We start from the raw sequence: 27,974 nt of genomic DNA on the forward strand, positions 1-27,974 counted from the left end.
ATGGTAAAGTCATAATATTATTATTGTAATGTTTTTTAGTTGTTATATGAAATATAATGATAAACCTATAAATAATTCCAAACATTTTGTTGACTGCTTTTTTTACTGGATGTAAAGTGTTATAAAGCTATTAAAGTTTAGGATATACAATGTAGTTTTTCAAAACATAGAGGCAAAACAAAAAAAATACAAAAAATATAGTTTCTTGAATTCTCCCCAAATGCTTCTAAGAATAGCAAAAATTTTGAGAATAAGCATAAATGGCTCTCATTGCACTTGTTTTACTATATATATATATATATATATATATCTACAGACACCCACATTTATCCTCTTTGACTTTTGTTCAAACCCAATTTGTAGGTCGTTCTTCATTTTTTAAATGCTCCTCAACTTATTGTAATAAAGTCTTTGAGACTATTATTTGGTTCTTATATCTTCCACCAAATGAGTACTCTTTCTGAGCTAAATACAGATTCTCTATAACTTGTAAAAACAAACATCTTTCCATATCTTGTTGAAGTCCAAAATTCTGATTCCAATTCTAATTCCAATTCCAATTCTAAGGATTTCAATTCCAATAAGAGAATTGACTAACAAACACATCACCAATTATAACGACCAGGTTTTGCGCTAACCTATAAAAATAGAGACCATGAACTAGCAAATTGATTCAAATATTTTTCAAACATCCCTCACAATCAAACAAACAAAACCAATTGAGCCTTCAGTTGAGCAACAACGTAGCCTTGAACTAGCTATAAACACTTATCGAACCAATAAATTCCGACTAACCACTCTAGTACTAGCAAACACATCACTAAACCATCAAACCCTAACCAGCCACTCTAGCCTAAAACCTCCATTTAAACCTCAGCCATCCTGAACCAACATAGCTCTATTGAACCTCTTCATCTCTCTCTAACAATATAGCATAGTTTTAAAAACAATAGATTAGCTTTTATTTGGGTTTAGAAATTGCATTAGTCATACGAAGAGAGAGAAATTATAGAGAAATTAAAAAAAATTGATATTTTTTTTGTAAGTGATTATTACTTAAAAATGCATTTTTATCAAGGTTTTATATCATCATTTTGCACTGGAAGTATCAATAACTCCTTAACTAGAGCATGTTTTATAATATCATGTCTAATACTATAAGATACCTTTAATTTATGGTAAATATTTATCTTAAATGCAAACCTATCACATAAATGAAAAGATTGATTGATGAGTTTAACTACTGAAATTGAGAAGATAAAAAGAGGGCTAAGTTGAGAAAAAAAATGTTGGTTCAGTCCAAACTGGAACACTATTCAGTCATTGGGTCATATCTGGAGCTGTAGATCTTGAATTTCAATTTGGTTTATATGGATAGAAAGCTAAAACATAGGCCTAAAACATTCATGAGAGTCCAAGACTCAATTCTGGCTTTTGGAAATCCAAATCTTAGCATCAAAAGAGAAGCCTGAAGCTGTCCTACAGCCCAGACACTGTTTAGTGTTCAGCCCATATCTCGAGTTTTAGAAGTCCAAATGCATCGATTCTTTTTTTGTTGGAAAGCTGAGACAATTTCCTAGAACTTTCATGAGACAATCTATTCAAATTATGATTTTAGCAATGATGTTTTGTTCAGATAAGAAAATAAGGACTGTTACCAAGTCAAGATGTGGCCACCCACTCAACAATTAGTCATCAAATCAATAGTTCCAAATTTTGGCCTATAAAAGGAGGTATTTGCCATGCATTTAGGTATTTTGGTTTTCAGATCAAGATCATGTTCTTGCTTTTTTTTATATTTTTTTTTAATGCTTAAATTTTGCTTTCATTAATCTCTTATGCTTTTCATTTCCTTTCTTTTACTTAGTTAACTTATATCTTATTTATGTTCTTATCTTGTTTATTTATGTTTCTCTCTTTCATTATGTTTAGTTAAGTTTATTATGTCAATGTGAAAAGGTTACACTAATAGTGTAAAAAGTAGTATAATATAAACTCAACATGGACTTTAATGTTTGTTTCTAACATGTTTTGTATTTGTTATCTTGTTCATTTTTAATACTTTGCTTGTTAAATGATTAATCTAGATTTATATTATATAACCCTTAGTACAACAAATACTTGGCACTTTTGTAGCTCAACCGTATGGTATAACCGACACCTGTGCTATGAAAGGAACTTGATTTGTTGTTAACATAAGTTATAATCATGAATACCTGATAACATTTACAAGTATTAGCATTATTCGAACAAGATAACTAATGTAATCATGTTAACAATTTATAATTCGATTGGAACCTCCTTTATGTGTGGTTTCCAGTTGAGTAATAAAAAGAGTTTATACTATACTTGTTTGAAATACCATTAGTGGATCCTCTAACCTTGATAATTGTTTTTATTATGGTTTAATCTTCACATTAATCTTACATCTCAAAGTCCTCTTTAAACCATCATCATCATCATCATCATTATTTATAATTTATACAGTTAACTTTTATGTGGTTTGACCTCAGTCTTGCCGAATTATTTATTACTTCGACACTCCTACACTTGGAAGAAGACATAAATTTTTTGGTCATATCAGTAAGTATTCCAAATATATATCTATAGAGGTAATTTGGATAATTTATTAAACTTAAATATTTGAGTTAACACATGATATAAACTATAATTTTTATATAAAAAATAGAGTTCAAGCAAAAAAAAAAACTAAACAAGGGATATAAAGTGTAAATATTCCAAAAACAAATCTTTTGGCAAAAATGATATTATATGAAAGATATCAATGTAAATAAGGGGTGTTCATGGTCTGGTTCGATTCAGTTTTGGTCCAAAAAACTAACCGAACTAGGAGTTGTAATTTTGAAAAATTTAACCTGAATCGAACCAAAAACTAGTTGAAACTAAATTGGATCGGCTCAGTTCGGCTTTGTTTTTTCTAATTAAACTGGCTGGACCTGTTTCTAATTAATTAGGCCTTTTCTTATTGGGCTTAGGCTTTTCTTACAATGTTTTGGATTGTTTGGATAATGGCCTTAAAAGATGTTTTGATCTTTACTTTTATTTGTTATGTGTCATTTTACTAATGCAAATTTTAGATTGCTTATTAGATATTCTTCCATTTTGAGGAGGTTTTTAACAAATGATCCTTCAAACACAAACAAATAAGTTTTGCCTTCATTTTTTTTTCCTACTCTACCCTTACCTTCTGTTTTTCTTACCTTCTTAACTTAGAAAAAAGGTTGATGTGCCTATCTTAGAACATAGATGATGATAAATATAGCAAATACATTCCAACATAAATATCAGGTTTACAGCTTCCCCCATATCAAAAGATATAAACCTATGTATAATAATTTATGATGTTGCACCTTTTACTACATTGTTGCTATATTGTTGGTAACATGAAAATTCAGAAACCCACAAAAGAATTAAGCATTAATATAAGCATAGAAAGGAAAATCAATTGTCTCCTCTTAATTGTTTATTATGTTAAACATAATTAACATAAAATATATTTTCCACATGAAAATGCAAATTCCATTTAGAGATTCAAGCCAACAACTTGAAAAGTCATAAAAAAACACATTTGCATGTTTTAATAAACACATATTAATATATTAAACGAAACCAACCATCTTTATTTGGACCAAATAGAAACAAAATTATATATATGTATAAATATAGGAATGTAATTTAGAAAGTGAACATGTATGAAATTCTATTTTTTCTAACAAGAGGATCCTCGAGTTTAGGGGGAAACGAGATGATCTCAATCAGGATCACCATTCTACAGGCTTTATAATAGGAATACAACATAATACAAAATCTAGTTATAACTCAACTGCATCGATGGCAAACAAAGTCCTCAATTATCTTCTTAATTTTAGTATGGATTTGTTGCTTCCTTATGATTCTTTCCAGGTACAATATAATTAACAAACTTTAGTCATAAAGCTCCTTTTTAAGATCTTTTATTACTTGTATCATATATTAATTTCAATATATATATACACTAATTTAACAATGCTTTAAAAACAATTATGTGCATGACAAAAGTAAACTAATAAATCTTATTTTTTTTTAAAATTGCTATTCCTATAGCTAATCATTCAAAGATAATGATTCATTCCCTAGAACCGAAGTTTCATTCCCTAGAACTGAAGTAAGTAGAATAAATTAAAAAGGCATGCATCACAATCAATACTCATGGCTAAGGTTGTTAAAATCGCAAGTTGACTCGTAAAATTGTATGATTTTAGGAGTCAATATATGCTTAACGTGTAAAATCACTTTAAAAACTCAAAAATTGATAAAATCGGGTGAAATTGAATTAAAACGCGAGTTTAGAATTGTTTTTATGATTTCAACAAAAAACATATACTACAGAATATGTTTTCCTCCAAGCACCAGCTCTTCACAGTCTATATTAATATTAGCCATTAATTAGCCACCGTGAGATCGATGACTTCCTCTTCATCAATAGTGGCAACACTCCTTTTTTCCCATCATCAACGACTTTCTCTTTAGTCTTCATCAACAACGCTCTCTTTTTTTTTCCATCATCAACGACATCCTCATCAGTCTTTACTCTTCATCAACATCGCTCTCCTCTTCAGTCTTCATCAATAACTTCCTCTTCAATCTTCATCAACATCACTCTCCTTTTTTCCCCATCATTAACGACTTCCTCTTCATCGTAAGTTGTTCTATTTATAATGTCTACTGAGTTTAAAAGTGAAAATGTGATATTCCTCTATACAGATGCTGATTTTCATGGTCCTGATTGCCCATGATTTTGAATAACAATTTTTCCCTTTATAATGTTTTGCTTGATGGAATGATTAGTATGATGATTTTGAAGTTTGCTTTGGAAAGCTCTCACATGCTTTTATATGCTGGGACATGTTCTGTGGTGTTCCATGTTTATATTTTTTCTTCCTAATGGGGTTGCTCAACCTGTATTTTTGCTATAGCATCTTAAATGAACCCTAGTAAATTTTTGCCTACCTTGTATTATTAATTACACATCTGATTGGTGTTGCAACCAAGGCTGTCAATTCCGTTTCGGTAGGTGTTTTGTTTTTTCAATTGGAACGGAATGTTTCAGTTTCGGAGTGTTTCGGCGTGCCGTTTCAGGGTTGTACTGTTCATATATATATATATATATATTCAACAAACATAATTCAAATTCAAGATAAATTAATTATAAATTATGCAATACAAACACAATGCCAAACAAATATAATTTCAAAATTTAAAATATTTCTAAATAGTCAAGATTAAATAGATCTTTAACTTAAAGTAATTCAACTTAAACAAAATATCAAAATATTATAAAAGTAAAATGTTTTAACACAAATATTTTAAATATAAAGTTAGGTCAATATTATTAAGGCTAATGAAATCTAAAGCATCCCTTGTTTTGCTCAAATTCCTACAAAGTATAAACATGAAAAAAAACAACATGAATATAAACCATATATATTAGTGATAAATCTAATTTTAAAAAATTAATATCATTGTTAATGAAAATAGTAATAATAATTTTCAATGTCATTTTTAATATCATTGTTATAGAAAATAGTAATAAAAAAGAGCTTTTTATAATTGGGTGATTTAATTAATTAAATTGAATAAGGTTCAATTTAATTCAATGGCTTTTCAAGAGCGGAACGAAACATGTGGAATGGAACTGAAACGTTTCGGGCGGAATTTAGCCGAAAAATCCGGAACGGACCGAGATTTAAAATGAGATGAAATTTGTTCTGTTTTGTTTCGTTTTTTGAATTGGTATGGAATGTTTCGGCTATTCCGGGCGGAACGGAATGGAATTGACAACCTTGGTTGCAACGGATACTAGTGTGCAAAGGTGTTGTTGAGTTCGTTCCAGTAATTCTACTTCTTTATAAGTCTTTTCCCTTGTTGACCCTTTAAAAAAAAACCTAAAAAAAACTGATCGATCATATCTAAGATTAATTATATTTTTTGTTGGAAGCGAGTTGGTATCATCTCTATATTACTACGCATATTTCTTTGGAAAGCATGTTCTCCATGAGGGTAATGTTTAATTGTTTATGTTGAATTTTTCTTGCTGGAAAGGGATTTTTGGTTACAGCTCCCTTTATGTAATTGATGGTGTTTTTGTCTTATTTTTAGTCGATGCTTGGGATGTTGGAAAGAGATTGCATTTTCTCAATTTTCTTGTGATCTTGGATAGCTTTGCCAAAGTTGTGTTTGTATTGATTACAATTTGGTTCTAATAATCACGTTTGAATTGATTACATAGCTGATTTAAATTGATTCTTGAATTACTGAACACATGGCATCTAGGAAAAATTCATCTGGTAATAGGCTTGATGTGGGATGACAACATGATATAGATATTGATAAGAATTCAAGAAAAGTTCAGTGCAAGTATTGTCAAAAAATTATCAATTGAGGCATTTTCCGTTTCAAACATCATTTGGCTTGCAACTATGTATTTATATTTATTTAAACCATATATTTTTAGGTGCATGAACTATGTATGAATTTTTATTTGAATCATATATTTTAAGATTTTACGATTCATTTTTACAATCCAAGTGTATATTTCATTTTTCATGTCATGTCAAAAATATTACAATGAGTAATTAGTTAAACCCCAGCTACTAATTAGTAATTAATACAATCCAAATACAATCCAAGCTAAGAGACATTAATATATAAAATTGAAGATTAACTTTGAGAGAAGTCAAGGGGGATGGGGAGGTGGGTTTAGTTTGACTACTATGAAGTGAGATGGAGAGAAGTTGCTTAGAGTCGAGAGAGATTGAAGAATGAGAACGAGAAAGAGAAAGAGAAGTTAGAGGGAGATGGGGAGGTGGGTTTGGTTTGGCTGTTATGAAGTGAGATGGAGAGAAGTTGCTTACAATCGAGAGAGATGGAAGAACAGGAAAGAGAAATCAAAGGGAGAAGGGGAGGTGGGTTTGGTTTGGCTACTATGAAGTGAGATGAAGAGAAGTTGCTTATAATCGAGAGAGATAGAAGAATAAAAACGAGAGAGATGCTTTGGTTTCTTTAATTGTGGTTGGTGGCTGTTTGGTGAAATGAGAGGAATTATTTTAGGGTTAAGTTAATTGATAAGGATTTAAAATTTATATTTAAAAAAAAAGATACTAGGTTTTTTTTATAAGATCCGGTGTAGTTTAATAATTTTATTTTTTGAAACTAATCAAACCAAGTCTATAATCTATATAATGATTTTTAATTCATTTAGGCCATGTTTGTTTTTTGAAAAGTGGTTTCCGGGAAACCACTTTCCAAACTTTCATGTGTTTGTTTGCCATTAGAAAAGTTGGTCAACAGAAAACACTTTCCAGTCAAAGAAAAATTTGGCTTGGTTTCCAGGAAAGTGTTTTCCTGGAAAATTTGGACGGAAAACACTTTCCGGAAGTTGTGAAAATTTTAGAAATGTCATATTATTTGCTGATTATATCAAATTTGGTCCTCAAACTTTTAATTGCTATATATATTTTGTTTTGAATATTTATTTTTCAATTTCATCTCTTAAAATTTAATTTTTATATTAACTTTGGTTCTCATTTTTATAATTGTTATTTGCTTTTTCTTTATCATGTTTTTATTAAATTTTTTTATCTATCAAATTTGATCTCTATTCTTTTGATTGTTACTTATTTTATTTGAAATAATTTATAAAATGTTAATTATTATTATTTTAATTTCTTCATCTTTTATTTTTTTATTTTTTAGATTTGATTTCTATTATTTCTATTATTATTTATTTTATTTGAGATAATTTATGAAATTTTTTTTTTCAATTTCATTCTCATTCAACTTTTTAATTTATAAGATTTATTCCTTATTATTTTAATAAACTTGAGAAAAATAAAACATTAATAAGTTATTTTCCAGCTCATTTTACATGACATAACCAAACACTGGAAAGTGTTTTCCAACTTATTTTCTATTACACTACCAAACATCAAAAAATAATTTACTTTTCTAAAATTTACTTTATCAAATTTATTTTTTTAAAAAAAATTACTTTTCCAACAAACAAACAGGATTTAATCAGTTTTTCCTTTTAATTCGATTTTTTTTTTTCACTCGGATAATCAGTTTTTTCTTTTTACACCCCCGTGGATGGAAATGTTTCGCAGTCTTATTAGAGTGGCAAAGCGTCTGTGTGAGAGAGGAAGAAGTGAAGAAGTTTGTTGTGAAAAGAAGAGACAAAGAGGAAGAAGCAAGTAAAAATGGCGGCGAGAGGAGGAGCTTTGCTGAAATACCTGAGAGTGAATGTAAAGGCCTCACCTACTACTAGAAACCCTAACAACAACGGCCTCTTCGGTCTCTCCTTCAATACCATCTGCCGCCGTTTCTCCGAGGAAGTTAGAGGCACCTTTCTTGACAAATCTGAGGTCTCCGATCGAGTTGTCAATGTTGTCAAGAACTTCCAGAAAGTCGATCCTTCCAAGGTAATTAATAAGCTCTTCTTTTCTTTTTTTACAAAATCAGATTTAATGCTGACTACTTTTCTTTTCTGTGTATTTAAATCTGTTATACCGTTGATTAAAATAAACCTACAAATTAATGATGTGTTGGTCAAATAAATTGAAAGCTTCATTTTTGTTCTTCTGGGTGTAGGGTTTTAGCTTTTTTGGGTAAATTTTAATCATATTGCAACTTGAATGAAATGAAGAAGAAGAAGAAGAAGTGGTTGTAATTTTGTGACTGTTCATGCTGTTAATCCAATTTCTTTTAGGAAACAAACAAAATGGAAGTTTGATTTATTTGTGTTGTGACTTCTGAGAAGCTGAATTTGTTATGCTCATTTTTTATGACTTCTAAGTCATTGCTCTGCTGCTGGCGTTTTGAATTCTTGTAGTGTTTCTCACCGGGCTTTTGAAAGTTTTGATTATATGGTTTATCTCAAAGTTGGCAATGTGATGTGAAAGTAAATATTGTTGGATTTACTTTGGAGAGTAAAATCTGTATGGAAGACTTTTAGGCTTAATTAAATGGTGTTTGATGATTAGTAATCTTGCTAAGTTGAAGACAAAGATAAATTTGTATTCTATAAATGTTCATTCTATTTTTCATGTGTAATCATTGAGTTGATCAGGGCAACCAATGCTGCCTTCGATTGAATTTTTAGCACTCTAGATTAAATGCATGTTTAGGTTTGGTACGTTGGACGGACATTGTGGCCTGGTTTTTTAACATTGAGGTAGTAGGGTCTTCTGATCTTCAATCTTCAAAATTATGTGATAAAAGGTCCTGTTACAGTGTTTTTGAATCAGTCTACTCTCAAGGAGAAAGTTTATCTGAAAAATATAATGGCATGAAGGTTATTAGCCCAAAACAGAGTACAGAGTTGGATCATTACTTGCCACTGTTTCCAATCTTTCCGTTTGATTTTTGGACCATGATGTAGATCTATCCTAGCTCTCTTTTCTGCTTTTTTACATCAAATCGCTTGTAGGACTCTGTAATATGATTGGTAGTGCAGTTGGTCATAATCACTCATTCTCAGTCCTAATGATTGTATCAGAATTGAAGTGTTGGTCCCTTGAAAATTCCTGATTTATCAATGGTTTCCAGCTTATACATTGAATTCTTACACCAAATGATCTCTGTTCTGAGATTTAGATTGCATTGTTTTCTACATCATTGCTAGTGACAATTTTGCATGTTAAAGGTTTTGATAGCATAGCAATATCTCATGTTCATTCATTACAACTGGAACTTTGTTTGTTGGATGGATGTGATGAATCTTTATAGCATGTTTGATGCCCTAGAATGTGCTGAATTGGTTTGTAGTAGTGCTTGGAGGTTGCATGTCTAATTTAGGAATTTGAGTTGTTATGGAGACTTTATGCAGATATGTTTCTGCTCAAACATGGGCTCGTTGTTTGGATTTCCTATCCCAGCTATTTCACCCCATTTCCAATGGTTTGTTAGGTCAGTGAGTTTGTTGCCAGGATAGATGGGTTCCTGGCGTGGAAATTTGTTTAGTTTGCTGAAGAGGTTTCATTCATTTTTAGCAATTATTTTACCTCATTTCCCTACGGTGGAATACAGCCTTGAGAATTTGAATGAAAAATGTAATGCTTTTCTTAGCATATAGTATTTGGTGTATTTCAACATTTCTTTCTGATGAATCTGTGCTCTGTAGGCACTTGTAATTTCTCATTGGATACTTGCTTTCAATGCTTGTCTTATCTCATCTAAAAAAAGGGAAAGATTGCATAGATTCATTAAACTGTCCTCTATGCATATCTGATTTTGGTTGATATTCATTTTTTGCCTTTTCAGGTTACACCTGATGCCCATTTCCAGAATGATCTTGGGTTAGATAGTTTAGACACTGTTGAGATTGTGATGGCCCTTGAAGAAGAGTTTCAGTTTGAGATCCCAGATAATGAAGCAGACAAGATCAGTACCGTCAGTCTTGCCATTGACTTCATATCTTCACACCCTCAAGCAAAGTAGGGGAAGTGCGAACCTGCCGTCTTTACTTCCTTCTTTTTCTACAAGGATTAGCTGCATGAGTAAAATCTCGTATTTTGGTACCTATTTTTCCTTTGAAAACATGTTTGATATGTCTGTCGATTCATCCATCCTGAATTATGGTTGAAGAGGATTGTTTCAGTATTTGTGACTTGAATGCTTGCTCATCCAGTTGAAGGGACTTGCAATGTCCTAATGAACCAAACTACTGGTTGACACGAGTTGTTCACGTCTATCTGATATCTTTAATAAAAAAAAAATAGAGGTCATTTCCCATCTAGGTGCTTGGAAATTACTAATGAAATGCTCCCTGTGATTGGGAAAATATGGAACTAGGTTTTTGGGGCAATTAACCATAAAGATGGTTGGTACAAGTGGTAGTCAGCGTGGATTTGGACAGAAGAAGTCAGTAATTAGGCCATATTGATGCAAGTGCTGAAATGGAATAGAAATCATGGTTCGGTATTTTATCCTCGTGAAATAATTGATGCGCCATTAAAGCTGTGAAAATCATAGGAAGTGTTCAAAAGTTCATTGAAAAGGTTTCTGTTATCCTTTCTTATAAGAGATTGAAGGGGTTTGGTTGTTCACCGAAGCTCCGTTTCATGTTTATGGCACGTTGGTAAAACCTAGAATCCAACATCTACGAGGACGGTAGCTCAACATTTTCCAACGCCTTCTTATTGCTATTGCAAGACCAAGCTCCATGAGGCTTGTTTGCTGGTGTGGATGCGGGTGCGAAACATTTGAGGTTTAGGTTTTACTAGAATCACAGCAGCTACCACGTGATTATATATAACACCGTGATTACACTGAATTTCAACACCTTCCAACATGCAAATGGAAGCCTTGTGACGAAGAACAAATACAAACACTGACAGGAAAATATATATATATATATATATATATATATATATATATATATATATATATATGCCATGTAAAGCTCGTGTCTAGTAGCAGAAATTGCAGATTGCAATAACAAGCAATGAAATGTCATAGATTATCCAAGCAGCCCACTTGACAGCAGGGGGGAATGGGATTGAAATGGTGATGAAAAACACGGTGGCTGCCAGGAAAACTGCAACTTTACCCAACACTTTGGATGTTCTCGGAAACCTGGTGGGGTTGATAAAATGTGAAACAAAGAGGCAAGAAAAGAGAACTGCAACAAGAATAGAGAGTAAATGCAAGGAATCGGGTTTGGAATGAGTAATTTGGTGAAAATGAAGGGCTATTTCAAGTCCTGGTGAGAAGCAGATGCTTATAAGCGTCTTTTGCCATTCCATTTCCTGCTTAGCATGGAACATTTTGACCTGCTCTTCTTCTTCGTTCATGGTGGGAGGTGGTAGCTGCTGTGATTCTAGTTGTCCTGCTCTATGCCAGAGTCGGGACACAGATTCTGGAACTGAAAGAATAAACCCTTGATAACTCGAGCACCATTCTCCATGGTTTTCCTGAGCTGTAAGCTATAAAGCTTGAGAAGACTAGGAAATAATTTAAAAGAACCGAAAAAAATAGTCGAAAAAGTATGCTTGTGATGCTGATATTACCAGCTTATTTATACCAGCAGAAAAGAAAGAGATGGAGTTTGTTGATAATCGGATTCGGACCTCAAGATGAAGTCATCAAACGAATGTTGGAGTTTGAGAAAAGTCAATCGAACTTGTAAATTTTTTAAGGTCCGATTGACTTTTCTCAAACTCCAACATTCGGTTGATGACAAACTCCATCTCTTTCTTCGACAAACTCCATCTCAAACAAAGGTCCGATTAATTTTTCTTGTGTAAATAATAATCATATATTTTTTTTTATGGACCTTATCTACGATCTAGGTTTAATTCAATTAACCCCCCCAATAAATCATTTCTAGACATCACTTAAGCTGTGATATGGAGTGATTTATTTTATACTTGTTAAATCATCAAATAATTACGAATGATAGAACTAATTGAATTTTAGAATTGTTAATCAGGTTTAACCCATCGCAGTATACTTATTATTACCCTATAAATAACAACTAATAAATTAAAAAGGAAGTAGGGGTCTGAAAAAAATCAAAAAACTAATTAAATCGAGAAAATTAAAAAATAAATAATTAAAAAAATTAAACCATGAAAAAAAACTGATTAAACTAATTAGAATATTTTAAAAAATATTCGGTTTATTTTGGTTTCGGTTTCATAAGCTTGAAATCGAAAAACATCAATCCAAACAAACCGATTTAGTTAAAAATAAACTGAATCGAAAAAAAAAAATCGAACCGAAAAAAATCAAGCCCATCGAAAAGTCCAAAAAAACAATATAGTTTTTTTATTTTTAATATCAAATAACCAAACCAAAACTGAAATTAAACCGAACCAAAATCGAACTGAACTGAACAGAATCAAAACCGGTTGGTTGGTACCGGTTTCGGTTTGGTTTTTTCTATTTTACAAAAATTTTATTTAATTGTTTTTATAAAAAAACTGGACTGAACTAGAAATGATTACTCCCGAAAAAAAAAACATGAATTTATTGCATTAGATACAGCAGAGGCTCTGCATAATAAATAAATAAATAAATAATAAAAAAAAAAAACCTAGAAGAAGAGGAAGAGGAAAAGGAGAAGGAAGGAGGAACAAAATTGCCTGTGTTTTTGATCTTCCTGTTGAACAATATTGCGAGTACAGTTTTCCTTGTAAATTTGATTGCGGAATGGGAAAAATTGAAGATTTATTATCAACATTTGAGCAAATTGAGTTTTTCGCTGTTGAAATAAAAAAAACCTCTGTCTTACACTGAAACAGAGACGTGCGTTGGCAGACCTAGAAGAATTTGTTGTACTACTATTCATTTTCATTGAAGCTAGAAATAGACTTTTCGACAGTGGAAATCTCATCTGGCAAATCAACAAAATTCCTTCATATTTTCTGTGACCTGTAACTGCCTTTAGCCATATTACCATCATAGCTATGAACAAAAACACCACTCTCGACTAGTCCCATGGCAGCTAGCTGGTCTTGGTAATCCTTATTTGGCTTCAATTCTTCTTCCTTTTCCAGAGAGAAATGAGTGTATACATTTAGGTACTTGACTACGAGTGATTTAATTCCGTCACGACGATAATTTTTCCATTTATTTTTAATAACATTATATTAAAATATCTAAAAAATATCTATATATTTTAAAATAAAAAAAATTATAAAAACAATTTTGAACGAATTGCTAATTGACTACAACTTTCAATGATACCAACCAAGCCTTTCAATGTGAAGGTAGCAAATGAAAACCCATTAAAATGTCAAGGCAGATTTGAAAACATACAGGTCTTGCTTCAAGGTATTCCATTCTTTCTGACTCTTTATGCGGCTTGGACTTAGTTTTAGGAGTTCAATGGTTAGAGCAATTGGGGACATGGCTTGTGATTGGAAATAAAAAAAAAAAGACCATGGAGTTCAGATGGAATAATCAAATACAGAAGCTACAGGGAATAAATGCGCAGCACATTCAATCTGCATCTCTAAAAGATGTATCAAAGGAATTACGCCAAGGTAAATCAATGTTTGCTATTTGTTTGCAAACTGAAGCTAAGTTACTAGTAAATAGGGTTGAGTCAGAAATACAGCAGCTGCTGAAGGATTTTAAAAATATTTTTCAAGCACCAGAATAATTACCCCCAATAAGAGAAATTGACCATACCATCACTCTTAAAGAAGGAACTGAGCCTGTCAATATAAGACCATATAGGTATGCCTATTTTCAAAAAGCTGAAATTAAAAAACAAGTTCAAGACATGTTAAAATTGGGATTTATAAGATCAAGCACTTGCTCCTTTTTATCTCCTGTCTTGTTAGTAAAAAAAAGATAGCATATAGCATTTCTGCACCGATTATAGAGCCCTTAATGTTGTGACCATTAAAGACCGATTTCTTATTCCTACTATAGATGACATGTTAGACGAACTATATGGGACAGTTTTCTTTACTAAATTAGATTTGACCGTTGGTTACCATCAGGTTAGGGTATCTCCAACTGATATTTTATAAAACTGCATTTCGTACCCACAATGGTCATTATGAATATTTAGTCATGTCATTTGGTCTTTGTAATGCTCCCTCCACTTTTCAAGCCATTATGAATTCCATATTTCGCCCCTACCTTCGTAAATTTGTGTTAGTATTTTTCGATGACATCTTGATTTATAGTCCCAATTGGACCATGCATCTTGAACATGTTCGCAAGGCTTTTGAAATTTTATGGCAGTACCAATTTTTTGCTAAATTGAAGAAATGTGCATTTGGTCAGCAAGAATTAGAGTACTTGGGTCATATTATTACTCCTAAGGGAGTGAAGGTTGATCAAGCAAAAATATAAGCAATGTTAAATTGGTCAAGGCCTACTAATATATCTGAGTTGCGTGGATTTTTAGGCCTTACAGGTTACTACAAGAAATTTGTTCGCAATTATAGGGTTCTTGCTCGTCCACTTACAACTTTATTAAGGAAAGGACAATTCTGCTGGAATGATGAAGCAGAAGCAGCCTTTGCGAACCTTAAAAAGGCAATGACTTCCATACCAACACTTGTCATGCCTAATTTTGATGAGTCTTTTATTATTGAGTCTGATGTTTTCGGGGATGGAATTGGTGTCATTCTATCTCAACAGGGACGTCCTATAACTTTCATGAGTCGAGTTTTGGGGTTGTCAAAACGCACATGGTCAATATATGCAAGAGAAATGTTGGCCATTATTATAGCCGTCCAGCTGTGGAGACCATACTTGTTAGGCTGTAAATTTTTAATCCAAACAGACCAACGCAACCTTAAATATCTATTGGAGCAGCATATCACTACACTAGAACAGCATAAATAGGTATCAAAGCTACTAGGGTATGAGTATGAGATAGTGTACAAGCCGGATAAGAAGAATTCAGCTGCAGATGCACTTTCACGCATGACAAGTAGCCCATGTCTTACAACCTTATATATCCCACAAACTCAGGTATGGAATAATATCAAAGAAGAGGCTATTTTCTTATCCTTACATGCAGAAAATTGGTAAAGTGGCAACTGAGAACCCGAACAATCCTTATATGTGGCGATATGGGTTGCTTCATTACAAGAACAGAGTAATGATAACCCCAAATTCTGACATCATTCAGCAACTGTTGCGTGAATTCCATGACTCACATCTTAGGGGGCATTCAGGGGTACTTCGCACTTACAAATAGCTTGCTCAATGGTTCTATTGGCCATCAATGGCTCGAATGGTGAAAGAATATGTCTATTCTTATGATGTATGCCAACAAGCTAAATCTGACACGCTCTCACTAGCAGGATTGTTACAGCCGTTACCCATTCCATGTCAAGTGTGGGACGACATCACGATGGTTTCATTGAGAGCCTTCCACAATCTGGCAGAAAAAATATCATTTTAGTTGTTGTTGATCGCCTTAGTAAGTCAACACATTTCTTGGCATTGGCCCATCCCTATATTGCAAAAAATGATGGTTGAGAAATTTGTTGAAGGTGTGGTGAAACTCCATGGTATGCCAAGATTCATTATTAGTTATAGAAATCCAACATTTATCAGTCATTTTTTGCGTGAGTTGTTTAAAATATCAGGCATAAAATTACAGATGAGTTCTGCTTATCATCCACAAACGGATGGACAATCTGAAGTTGTCAATAGGTGTGTCAAACAATATCTTTGTTGCTTTGTCCATTAGCAACCCAGAAAATAGAATCCTCTCCTACCATGGGCTGAGTTTTGGTATAACACAACTTATCATGCTTCCACTAGCATGACCCTATTTCAGGCTCTATATGGACGTCTACCATCAACAATCCCACACTACCACATAGGAATGTCACCGGTGAATGAAGTAGATCAAGAACTCGTCACTAGAGATGAAATATTGAGTCTGCTCAAGGTCAACTTACATGCTGCTAATAATCGCATGCAGCAATTAGCTAACTCAAAAGGGTGTGATATTGAATTTCAGGAAGGAGATTGGGTTTTCCTTAAACTTTATTCCTATCGTCAATAATTGGTTTTCAAATGAACATGTAAAAAATTGGCTAGTCGCTTTTATGATCTCTATCAGATTGAACAACGGATTGGCAAGGTGGCGTATAAGCTAAAGCTTCCTGAAAAATCATGTATTCATCATGTCTTCCATGTGTCCTTGCTTAAAAAGAAACTAGGAGACTACCCCCTCACTACGGTAGAGTTACCACTTATTGCTGATAATGGAGATATCCTCATCGAACCCAAAGTCATCTTGGACACTCATTGGATAAAAAAAAAAAATGTCAGGATTTGTTGAAGAAAGTCTTGTCAAATGGAGATAACTTCCAGATGACAGTGCTACTTGGGAAAATGCTCGTGAATTGGGAGAGAGATTTACGAACTTGAACCTTGAGGACAAGGTTCCTTTAAATGAGGGAGGTATTAATAAGCCAAGAAGTTCTCATCAGGTGCCTATAAAAAATTCCAGGTTCATAGAGCTGTGAAGATCTAAATAGAGTGGAACTAGTCACTGTAGTATCCAGAGTATCCGGCAAAAAAGAATCAAGTCTGTTTTGTGGTTTGAATAAATGCCAACTATTTAGTAGGAATCAGTTGTTAGAGTACTGATTTCATATAGTTCTGCTAGTATTTTTAGAAGAGTCTATTAGTCATTCATGTATTTAAACTCTGGAATTATGCAAAGAAAGGCATTCAATTATTCAATAACAAATATGTGTGGTCAATTCTCGCCCAAAGAAGAATTCTATTGCAAAATATCAACAGCTTTGACTAGGACCTATCATCAAACCTGGATCTTGGATTGCTACTATCAGTGTAACCGGTTGACCAATTTGCTTCATATGGTTGATCGGTTAGCCTGTTAAGGCTATTTCAACCTTCTTTTTCAAATCTACCTCTTGCTCCTCTTTCTTTGTATTGTCCACATCCTCTATCCCCTTGAGAATATCGATAACCATTTTGCTTTGGAAAAAACACTTATCCATATACATCCTCTTGAACCTCATTGACTCTTTTTTTATGGGCTTGTAATTTTCCTATAAGACCTTATATTGCAAGAACACCTATATTTTATAATTCTTCTGTCGTGATCCCCACATAATAGAACTTCTTTTGTAGCGAACGTAGGATTTTCTCTACCACACGTGTCTTCCACCTTCTCCTTATATCTCTTCAATTGATTATATATGACAATACTCTTGTAAAGTATTCTGAAACATTCTCCGATTTAAACATATGTAACTTTTCAAAGTCACCACGTAGCTTTTGTAAACGTACATTTCTCACATTGTTAACTCTTGATTTGATTCTTGTAACTTCACATACATGCTTGGCAGTGGTTGTGTTGGCCACTATTTTAAAAGTGGCATCATCGAAACATCGATGGATGATTATGAGTGCTTGTTGATCCTTCATTTATATCTTTTGCCCGGCCTTTTTTTGGTCTAAAGGCAATCTTGCTTCATCTATAGGCTCTTCAAAGTATTTTTCAACTGTCTAATACATTTTAGGAATCTATCCAAGCTTTTATTTGAATACATCAAGTTTCACAGTTATCCTTTGTCAACCTAGGATATTGAAGTAGAAAGTTTAGATTTGTCATGTCAAATAATCAAACCTAAGCTCTGATATTACTTGTTGAAAGTAAAACATGTGTGGTATAAAATCAACACACAATGCAAGGTCAAAAACTGAAGAACAGTAAGAAGATTGTTAGAAAAATATATTTTTATTAAATGTTTCTATCTATGCTCTCTTATTAAGTGTTTCTATCCAAGCTTTTATTTGAATACATCAAGTTTCACAGTTATCCTTTGTCAACCTAGGATACTGAAGTAGAAAGTTTAGATTTGTCATGTCAAATAATCAAACCTAAGCTCTGATATTACTTGTTGAAAGTAAAACATATGTGGTATAAAATCAACACAGCAATGCAAGGTCAAAAACTGAAGAACAGCAAGAAGATTGTTAAAAAAGTATATTTTTATTAAGTGTTTTTATCTATGCTCTCTTATCAATTCTCTCTCCTTTTTGTGCTTATTCATAATGCTAAATTATAAGCCTTTTAATAGGCATAAAGTTCTAGACAATCCAGGAGTTAAACTAATACAAAAAAATTCTAATCTGAATAGGAAAATCATTCTGTCAACTTAACCAGTTGACCGATTTTAAATCGTCTTTAAATTGGATGACCGATTCTCAACCAATAGACTGATTTCTCTGTTCTTTATAAAAATCAAAATTTGGTGTACTTTCAATAATAGAGGTAGTAAATAGGTCTCTAAATTGGTTGTCGGAAAACAGTCGGGCTTATATAGAGCTTATAACACCATCAAATAACAAACAATGTCTCCTTTGCACAATTATTTCGAACTCAAACTAATGCAGTTGTAATAAGGAATGCCTCATAAGCTCTAATTAAAAGCTTAAAGATTGTTTCACTTCAGAAACATTATCAAATATGAACGCAAAGATCACATAAACTGAAGCTAAGGGGGAAATTTCGTATTTTATGAGATTTCAAAATTAGAAAAAACAATAATTTTGACTTCAACTCAATATGCCAAGGAAAGCTACTTTCTTTCATCTCTTTCTTATTCTCCTAATTCCTGATAATAAATTGAGTGGTATTTTCAACATTATTCAAAATCTGATTGAAAAAAAATAATAATAAAAACAAACATGGAGAGCATGAGTTTTCATTTGGTTTGTAATAACGTGTATTTGAAGTCCATTATGGAAATTCATGCTCATTATAAAGCATGGATGAATTAATACTTTAAGATCATGAATGACTGTTTATTTTTATGTTTTAAAAGTATTACAAAAATAAATTAATTTTTTTAAAAAAAATTATTTTAATACTCTAATATCAAAAATAATTTTTTAAAAATAAAAAAATATTATTTTAAAATAAAAAAACACTTTAAAAAATAATTTCAATACAAAATAAAACATCAAATGACTTGTAGCGTAGGACTAGATGTCTGTTTGCGATGTCGTGGGCTAGTAGCATGCTTGTACGTTTTCGTGGGTTTGTGGAAAAATTCATAAAACAATTAAAAAAATTATATGGTGAAAACTGTTGATCCACAATATTTTCAAAAAAAAACTACAAAACTAAATTCTCAACCAGCTTAATATTAAAAAAATAAAATCAATAGAGATAATTTTGAAAAAAATCATAACAAAAAAACGAAAGGAAAAAAAAACAATATAAGGAAACACTGTAGCAATCTATAGTGTTTCATGAGGAAATCTATAGTTGTAGTTCTCAACCAGCTCAATATTTAAAATAATTAAATCGATAAAGATAATTTTGAAAAAAAATCATAACAAAAAAAATTCATGTGGGGGAACACTGTAGCAATCCATAGTGTTTTAAAGAAAAAACTACAAAGCTAAATTATCAACCAGCTCAATATGAAAAAAATAAAATCGACAAAGACAATTCTGGAAAAAAAACAAAAAAATATAAAAAAAACCATGTGGGGAAACACTGTAGCAATCCACAGTGTTTTAAAGAAAAAAACTAAAAAGCTAAATTCTCATCCAGCTCAATATTAAAAAAATAAAATTGATAAACATAATTCTGAAAAAAAAAGAGAAAAAAAAGAAAAGGACAATTTTGGAGGAAAAAATGAAAAAAAAAATAGGAAAAAAAACATGTGGAAAAGTTAAAGTTAAATTCTCAACCAGCTTAATATTAAAAAAAATTCAACAAAGATATTGAAAAAAAAAACATGTGAGGAAATACTATAGCAAAACAAAAAGATATAGGGAAACATTATAACAATCCACAATGTTTTAAAGAAAAAAACTACGAAGCAAAATTTTCAACCAGCTCAATATGATAAAAAAAATCGACAAGGACCATTTTGAAGAAAAAAGAAGAAAAAAATCATAAAAAGAAAGAAAAAAAACTATGTAGAAAAACATTGTAGCAATCCATAATGTTTTAAAGAAAAAAACTACAGGACTAAATTCTCAAACAGTTCAATATTAAAAAAATCGATAAAGATAATTTTAAAAAAAAACACAAAAACAAAAAACAATAAAAAAAATAAAGAAGACAATCTCGGGAAAAAAAAACATGTAAAACCCAAAAAAAAGGAAAAAAATGTGGGGAAAAAAAGAAGACAATCTTGGGGAAACAAAAGAGAGAGAAAAACATGTAAAACAAAAAAAAATAAAAATAAAAAAAAACAATGTGTTGAAAGCTACAGTACTTTCCCCACACATTTTAGAGTATTACTTAACTAGTTATGGTGCTCATCGTCTACTCTACTGTGGTCAAGTATTTTTAATTTTTATTAAAAAATTATATATATAAATTTTTTCAATGTATTTTTGTAGTTTTAAAAATATAAATTTAAATAAAAAAATTACATATACATATAATTCAATAAATCAACTATTATAAGTGTGAATAAATAAATAAAAATTTATTAATGATACTTCAAAACAAAACTTGAAAAATTAAAAGACAAGTATAGATGAAGATATTTTATATCAAAAGACAGAATATTTACCCGGTGGTGTTTGCTAAATTTATTTATTAAAATAATTTTTTTATTTAAGCAAACGATAATAGAAATAGTGACATAATTAAATTGATCAAGTAAAATACAAGGAATAAAAACATCATGCAAGACCGCACATATCAGAAATATTATCGTAAAATATTTTTTTTATTTTCAAAAATAAAGTTCATCCATATAAAAGATTTAAAAAAATTATAGATGAATCAAAAAAACTCTTCAAATTTAAATATATCACTAAAAAATAATTATCATTTAAAAAAAGTTCTTCAAATGAAATAAAAGAGAGAAGTACTAATTTAAATAATCATTAATTTAATTTAAAAAAAAACAAATGTCAAGTGTTGCTAGGCCTGGCAAGCCAAACCAGCTTGCCTGTCCCATTTTGTTAGAGCCTACGTACAAGCCTGCTATGGAAGGCCCGAGCGATTGGGTCCTTAATCAAACAACAAGTCATTCGCCCTAATTTGTTTTTTGAAAAAAAAAATTAGATATATGTTGTCTGATTTGATCAAATTTTGGCCACTGTGGTTAAGTCCTATTGTAGCAGTAAAGTGTTAAGAAAGTGATTCTCTTTTAAAACAACGAGTCTGAGATGCTAAATACTTTGAAACCATAGTGATATTTTTTAAATTAAATGCCCCATTCATCGACTAATATATCTATATTTTTTATAATTATTACTACCTAAAAAACTAATTATCACCTGTTAATGATGCTTCAATATGAAACATAGCCTCTCTTTTTTCATTATGATTTTTTTATTTGTTTTTTTAATTTCATCCTTAAATATATTATAAATTTTAAATTAATCATCATAATTTATTTTAATTTATTTTTATGAAGTTATCATAATTTCAAGCAAATATCCCGGTATGTGATAAATGCTAAATTTTGCAAACATTTTATTTTGTTATCATATAATTAAATAAAAATAATAATTTCACTAAAAACAAAGTTATTAAACCCAATTGAGTTCATCATATGAAACATGTTTTTGATGAATTAACTTTAGTTAATTAGGAATTGACCTTCATAGTTGGTTTTCAATTACTTTTTATAGGGTTATAGTGGTCTCAAATAAATGTCCATACATGGGATTGGTGCTCAATTTTATGAGTCTATTTTTTAATCATATAATTAAGTAAAAAGTAGTTTTAAAAAAAGTATTAAATCTAATAAAGTTCATAACCTAGATTGCGAGTTCGGTCGGATAAGCTCGTGATCTGGACAGATCTAATATGTTGTTATCTTAATTTTTTTTTAAATGTCAACTTAAAAAAACATTCCAAACCATGTTTTTATCATTGTATAGGTTGCCTTTGAACTCGTTAAGTTGATTGGGTCATGTCGAGGTAACTCCTTTTGAAACCCAGGCTAGCAAAGAGTCGAGTTGAGAGTTTTCAAGTTTGACTTGCTAAGTCGAGTTTAATGACAATTCCAAAGAATTTCTTGCCAGGGGTGTTTTGATAATTCTAGGTTGAAAACCAAGAGCAAAAAACCTGGGAACTTCTTCTATTTTAGACAAATTCAATTTGGAACAAAACTGTAACATTGTAACAGTAAATGGATGGCCAAGAACACACCAAATACAAGATAAGAACTATTCTAAAGGTCTCGACTAAAAATACAGGAAAAGAAAACATGACAGGCTTCAAAACAATAAGTGTTTTGAGATAAATAGGTCTTTTAGAAAACCTACTTTGGTTTAGGTTAGACTCTATTAACTCGAGAAAAAAAAAGAAAAATAAATAAACGAAGAGCTATAAATGCATTCCAACATGATATAAAATCATAGTATTTATAAATAAATAAATACCTACAAAATAAGATTCATGAAATCATAGTAAACGTTATGAAAGAAGATTGTCGAAAAGTAATACCACATCTCAAAACGTGTTCATACTACATTAAAAGAAACAATCAAACTATAAACCAAATATTTGTCCATTTAGGATATCCAAGGTTCCAACTTGAGAAAAACAAATCATCATCTAACATTCAATAATGTCCATCAAATCACGTTAGCCTCAAACCAAACTTGGCAAATACAGATATATAAAGGGAGCATTTGTTATAATTTTAAGCACAAGCATTTAGCACACCATCAATATTATCCATAGGAGATTTAATAACACTTAACAGGAAATCACTTTTGTTGTAGTAACAGACATAAAACAATAGCAGTGTCTTCTACATAGAGACACCACAAACATTCAAAAGAAATGTCAAACTCAATGCAATGGATTAAAACCATCAAGTACACATGGAAGGAGATATAAGGGATACACACAGAACCATAAATAACCTCAAACAAGTAAAAAAAACTATTTTAAAAAAAATCAAACACAAGATGCATGTTTAAAAGCATAACATGCCAAAATGACCAAAAAAAGGTATACCTAAATAGTGAAGCAATAACTTGTTTGGAACAAGTAATAAAAGATCGTTTCCTCTGTAATCTCACTACATGGAAAAAAAACTAGAAAAAGTACCAAAAAAAGCCTTGATATTTAAAGTCTAAATGCTCTCTCAAGTGTTTTTCTTAAAAAACCAATTGTTATCTTTTTTTTCTTTTTTTTTCCTGTGTCTCTCTCCTTTTTTTTTCTTATATGGCCTTGGTTCTTATATAAAGACACAAAGATTGACTCAAACACCAATATGAATCAAATAAGGCCTTTGGATTAAAACCGCTAAATCTAAACCCTTAAACACTTGCAAAGAGGCTAAAGGACAAATACGTGGTGTATAAGAGAGCTTACTCTCTTGCAGTGATTAGCAATAAAATCATTAAGAATGCAAATAAACCATAAAATGACACAAAACTATTGAGGGTTCATAAGTTTTAGCAAATGATGTTAAAGTTAAAAGAGGATGATAATAAAATCAGCTCAAATCGACGCTTAAATTATTAAAAATGACAGTAAGGGTTTAGTAGAATTATAGGACATCTAGTAGGGTTTGATCACACTTTGATCTTTTAGAGAAAAAGACAGGGAGGTGTTGCAGGGATATATATGGTCATCAAAACGATAGTGTGTGATTAGGCCAAATCTCAAATTAGTCCTTTTAAACCAATGCCTTTTTAAAATTAGTAGTTTTGAAGTTTAAAATTTTATAATCAAAACCAGAAAAAAATACCTTTACATTGCAAAATTCTTTTAATTAAAGTTCAAATCAATTATAAAAGTTGAAAATCATTTAATTGAGCCTTCCATTGGATTAATTGAACCTCCCAAATTATGCCCAATTAGCTATTTTAATCCTTGTTATTTTAATTCCTTTAATTGCAACTGATTTCAATTTAATAACACCATTTGAAAGTTTATTTTTATCTAGTAATACTCCAAAAGGATTTGTCCAATCAAACTAAAAAAATTAATTTTGGTTTTTTATTTCTATTTTTTAAAAGAATTTTTTAAAATTTTGAAACATAAATATGGGTAAAAACGAGTTATGAAACTTATTGTGGCCAAATCTCCCTCGAGTGTCAACTAGTCTCACTACCAATATAAAAAGAAACAGGGGGTAAAGATGCTCTTGATCTACCAAAAGAGTGCGATAAAAAACAAAGGTCAATGGTCCCACATGTTATGATAGTGGTGGTGTTTGGTCCCATAGACCAACATTGTCTAGAATCACTACTGTCCACCCACTATTCTAATAACTTTTGAGTGATCCCAACGAATTTAAAATGTTGATTTTGAACCTCAATGAATTTTTGAATAATTTTTAGCACTTTGTTCAATTTTTGTGACAAAAGGTGCTTATTATGGATGATTTTTAATTGATTGTGTTTTATTGCGAATATTTGTGATATTTGAAGTGTTGGGTCCACATTGTTACGTGGCAACCTTATAGATTTGATGCCGTTAAGAAATTTAAGTTTGTAGGGGAATAAGGTCAGAATCAATACCCTGTGATATGGTTAGGAGGATTGAGTTGCAATAGGTTTATCCAAGGCGTATTAGTTTGGTCTCAATGTGAAATTTGATGTGTGTTGATGTGTTTTTGAATTATTATGTTACGTGGTGTTTTTGAATTATTTGTCATGTTGTTTTTTACTTGTATTGTGTGTTGATGGTTTTAATATGTAATTTTATACTAATAATTGTATTATTCATAAACCCACTTAGGATAAATGAATCATCATTGGTTGTTGTCCTAGAGATTTGATTTGTGGATAATGAAATTACCTAACACATTATGTTATTGTATTTAAAATATTCAAAAATGTTTTTTTCTATTTTTGGAATATTATGGTTCATTGATGGTTTTATTTTTCATTGACATGCCTAAGATAAATAAATTGTTATTGGTCGTTGTCCTAGTGTGTTTACTACTGAGTAATGAAATCGTTAATACATTATTTTATTGTATTCAAACTATTTTTAAAATGTCCTTCATTTTGAAATAATATAATGTATTAATGGTGTTGTTATTCACTAACCAACCTAGAATAAATAAATTGTCACTTTTTGTTGTCCTGAAAGTTTGATTGGTGAGTAAATAAATCAATTAATATATTACTTTATTGTATTCAAACTATCTTTAAAATATATTTTATCTTGCAATACTACAATGTATTAATAATTTTATTAATCATAGATCAACTTAGAATAAATGAATCATCACTAGTCAATGTCTTAGAATTTTAATTGGTGGATAATAAAATTGCTTAGTACATCACTATATTGTATTCCAATTATCTTTGAAACATCCTCTTTTTTGCAATATTGTGGTGTATTAATAATTTTATTATTTATAGACTAGTCTAGGATAAATGAACCATCATTAGGCATTATCCTAGAGTGTTGATTAGTTGATAATGAAATTATTTAATACACCATGTTATAGTGTTTAAAAAATGTTTTTAAGATGTCTTTTTATATAAAAAAAGATATATATTCTAAAAACAATAACAACAATCCATTTGTTATCTAAATTTAAGTTTTCCATAATCATGTGTTCATGTATTATTGTTTTGGGATATCGTTGCTCTGTCTGATAAAAGAATTTGGGTTGGATCAGTAAAATCTCACATAGGCTCATTGAGTATGAGTGGTGTGCTTTTGTGCCTATTTTAATCAATATAATCTTGAAAAGGCCTATTGTTGTTCTAGGATTAAGACAACAAAGACACATAGGGGATGAATTATGTGTTCCACTAATTATGTTAAATAATATAAATAAACACACTAAGCATATATAACACAATAACCAACATGGTGTACGGTTTTGAATGCCAAATTTTTCTTTGGCTTCTCTTCTAGTTCTTACTTTCCATGGTGATTTCATGAGTCATTAGTGAATTAATAAGCTCTTCTAATGAAAGTTTAGTGAGATCCTTAGCTTTCTAGATTGCTGTCACCTTTGATTTCCAAGACTTTGGTAAAGACCTAAGAATTTTGCTCACAATATCGACATTAGTATAAGTCTTACCAAGATCATCCAAACTATTATTGATAATTGTCATTCTAGTAGATATACTAGTTATGGATTCATTTGAAGTATTTTGAATAATTCATATTGATGTACAAGCATATCAATTTTGAATTCTTTAGTTTGATTTGTATCTTCATAAGTTACTTCTAAAACGTGTCATATATCCCTAGTACTTTTACAAGATGATATTATATTAAACTCACTTCTAGGATTAGGAATTATTATATCATTTTCAATCTTAGTAGGCTTGTAAGGTCTATTTTCAATAGATAACCATAAATCATAATCAATATATTGTAGATATATAATCAGACATACTCATTTCCATAAAAGAAAGGTGGCCTAGAGTTAGATGCTCCTTTATTTTGAACATTATAGCTAGTGGTTGTCATTATAGTCAAGTCTAACCAAACTTATATATATGTAAGAACTAAGCTCTGATACCAATTGTTGTTTTAAGATTAAGGCAACAATAACACCTAAAGGAGAGTAAATTAGGTGTTCCACCAATTATATCAAATAATGCAAATAAACACATTAATCACATATAACACAATAACCAACAACATAATTAAAGTACTTAAAGTAAAGAGATAAGGGAAGAGAGATTGCAAACTCGATTTTAACGTGGTTCAACAAGTCTACATCCATTTCTCAAGTACCAACTATACTTGAGTATTGTACTCTATTACTAATCCAAGTGAAAAATACAATACCCTTGATGAATCCACATCAATTACACCACTTGAAGATGTTTTTTTTTCAAGTTTTTTTCCTTGATGACAATACCTCACTAATGCCAAAAGTTTATTCGAATTCTCAAGTGTTTATAATTATGATTTAACAATACATGATTTAGAAGCTATTCTAAAAAAAATATGTCTTGGATTGTAGGGGTGTTTAGAGATAATGATCAATTTATCAACATTTTCTCGACTAACACAGTTATAATAGAGCCAAATGAAGTGGAGGTTCTTGCTCTTAAGAAAGCTCTTGAAGTCAAGCCTTTTGTATGTCATATATCTCTTGCTCAGTAAGGTGGGTCCTATTTCTTTTCACTATATACATAGAGAAGGAAATTCCACAGCGGATATTATATCCAAACAAGGTTTAAATAGGCAGGAGGACTTATTACCTTGCTTTTGATTCCTAGCACTTCTATTATTCTTCTTTTAAGCCATTTGCTTGCCAGCTTTGTTTATCAATGATAATTTCGCTTTCATCCAAAATCAATGAAAAAAAAAGAAAAGAATTCTCCATGTAATTGTAGTCTCTTGATTGTTTGTTGCAAGACTTAATTATTGTATTTATTTATTATTTGAGTATTTAATTTCTATATGTTGATATCTTATATAATTCAATTTCATTTTTTTTATATTAGATCATATCAAATTATTTCTTGAGTGTAATGCAAAGAAGAAAAAGTGTCATCATTGACAGGGCATTATTAATTGTTTATAG

At 30.8% G+C, this 27,974-nt stretch overlaps 1 protein-coding gene across 1 annotated transcript; it reads left to right on the forward strand.

Annotated features, from left to right (window-relative positions):
• The first annotated feature begins 8,154 nt into the window (after positions 1-8,154).
• On the forward strand, positions 8,155-10,791 carry LOC133669247 (acyl carrier protein 2, mitochondrial-like). The gene is made up of 2 exons (XM_062089310.1): positions 8,155-8,480; positions 10,321-10,791. The coding sequence occupies exons 1-2, from the start codon at positions 8,259-8,261 to the stop codon at positions 10,495-10,497; spliced, it is 399 nt and encodes a 132-aa protein (XP_061945294.1). The 5' UTR covers positions 8,155-8,258; the 3' UTR covers positions 10,498-10,791.
• Positions 10,792-27,974: the final 17,183 nt, after the last annotated feature.

This window comes from Populus nigra, chromosome 12, assembly GCF_951802175.1.
Source record: "Populus nigra chromosome 12, ddPopNigr1.1, whole genome shotgun sequence".
Taxonomy (NCBI): domain Eukaryota; kingdom Viridiplantae; phylum Streptophyta; class Magnoliopsida; order Malpighiales; family Salicaceae; genus Populus; species Populus nigra.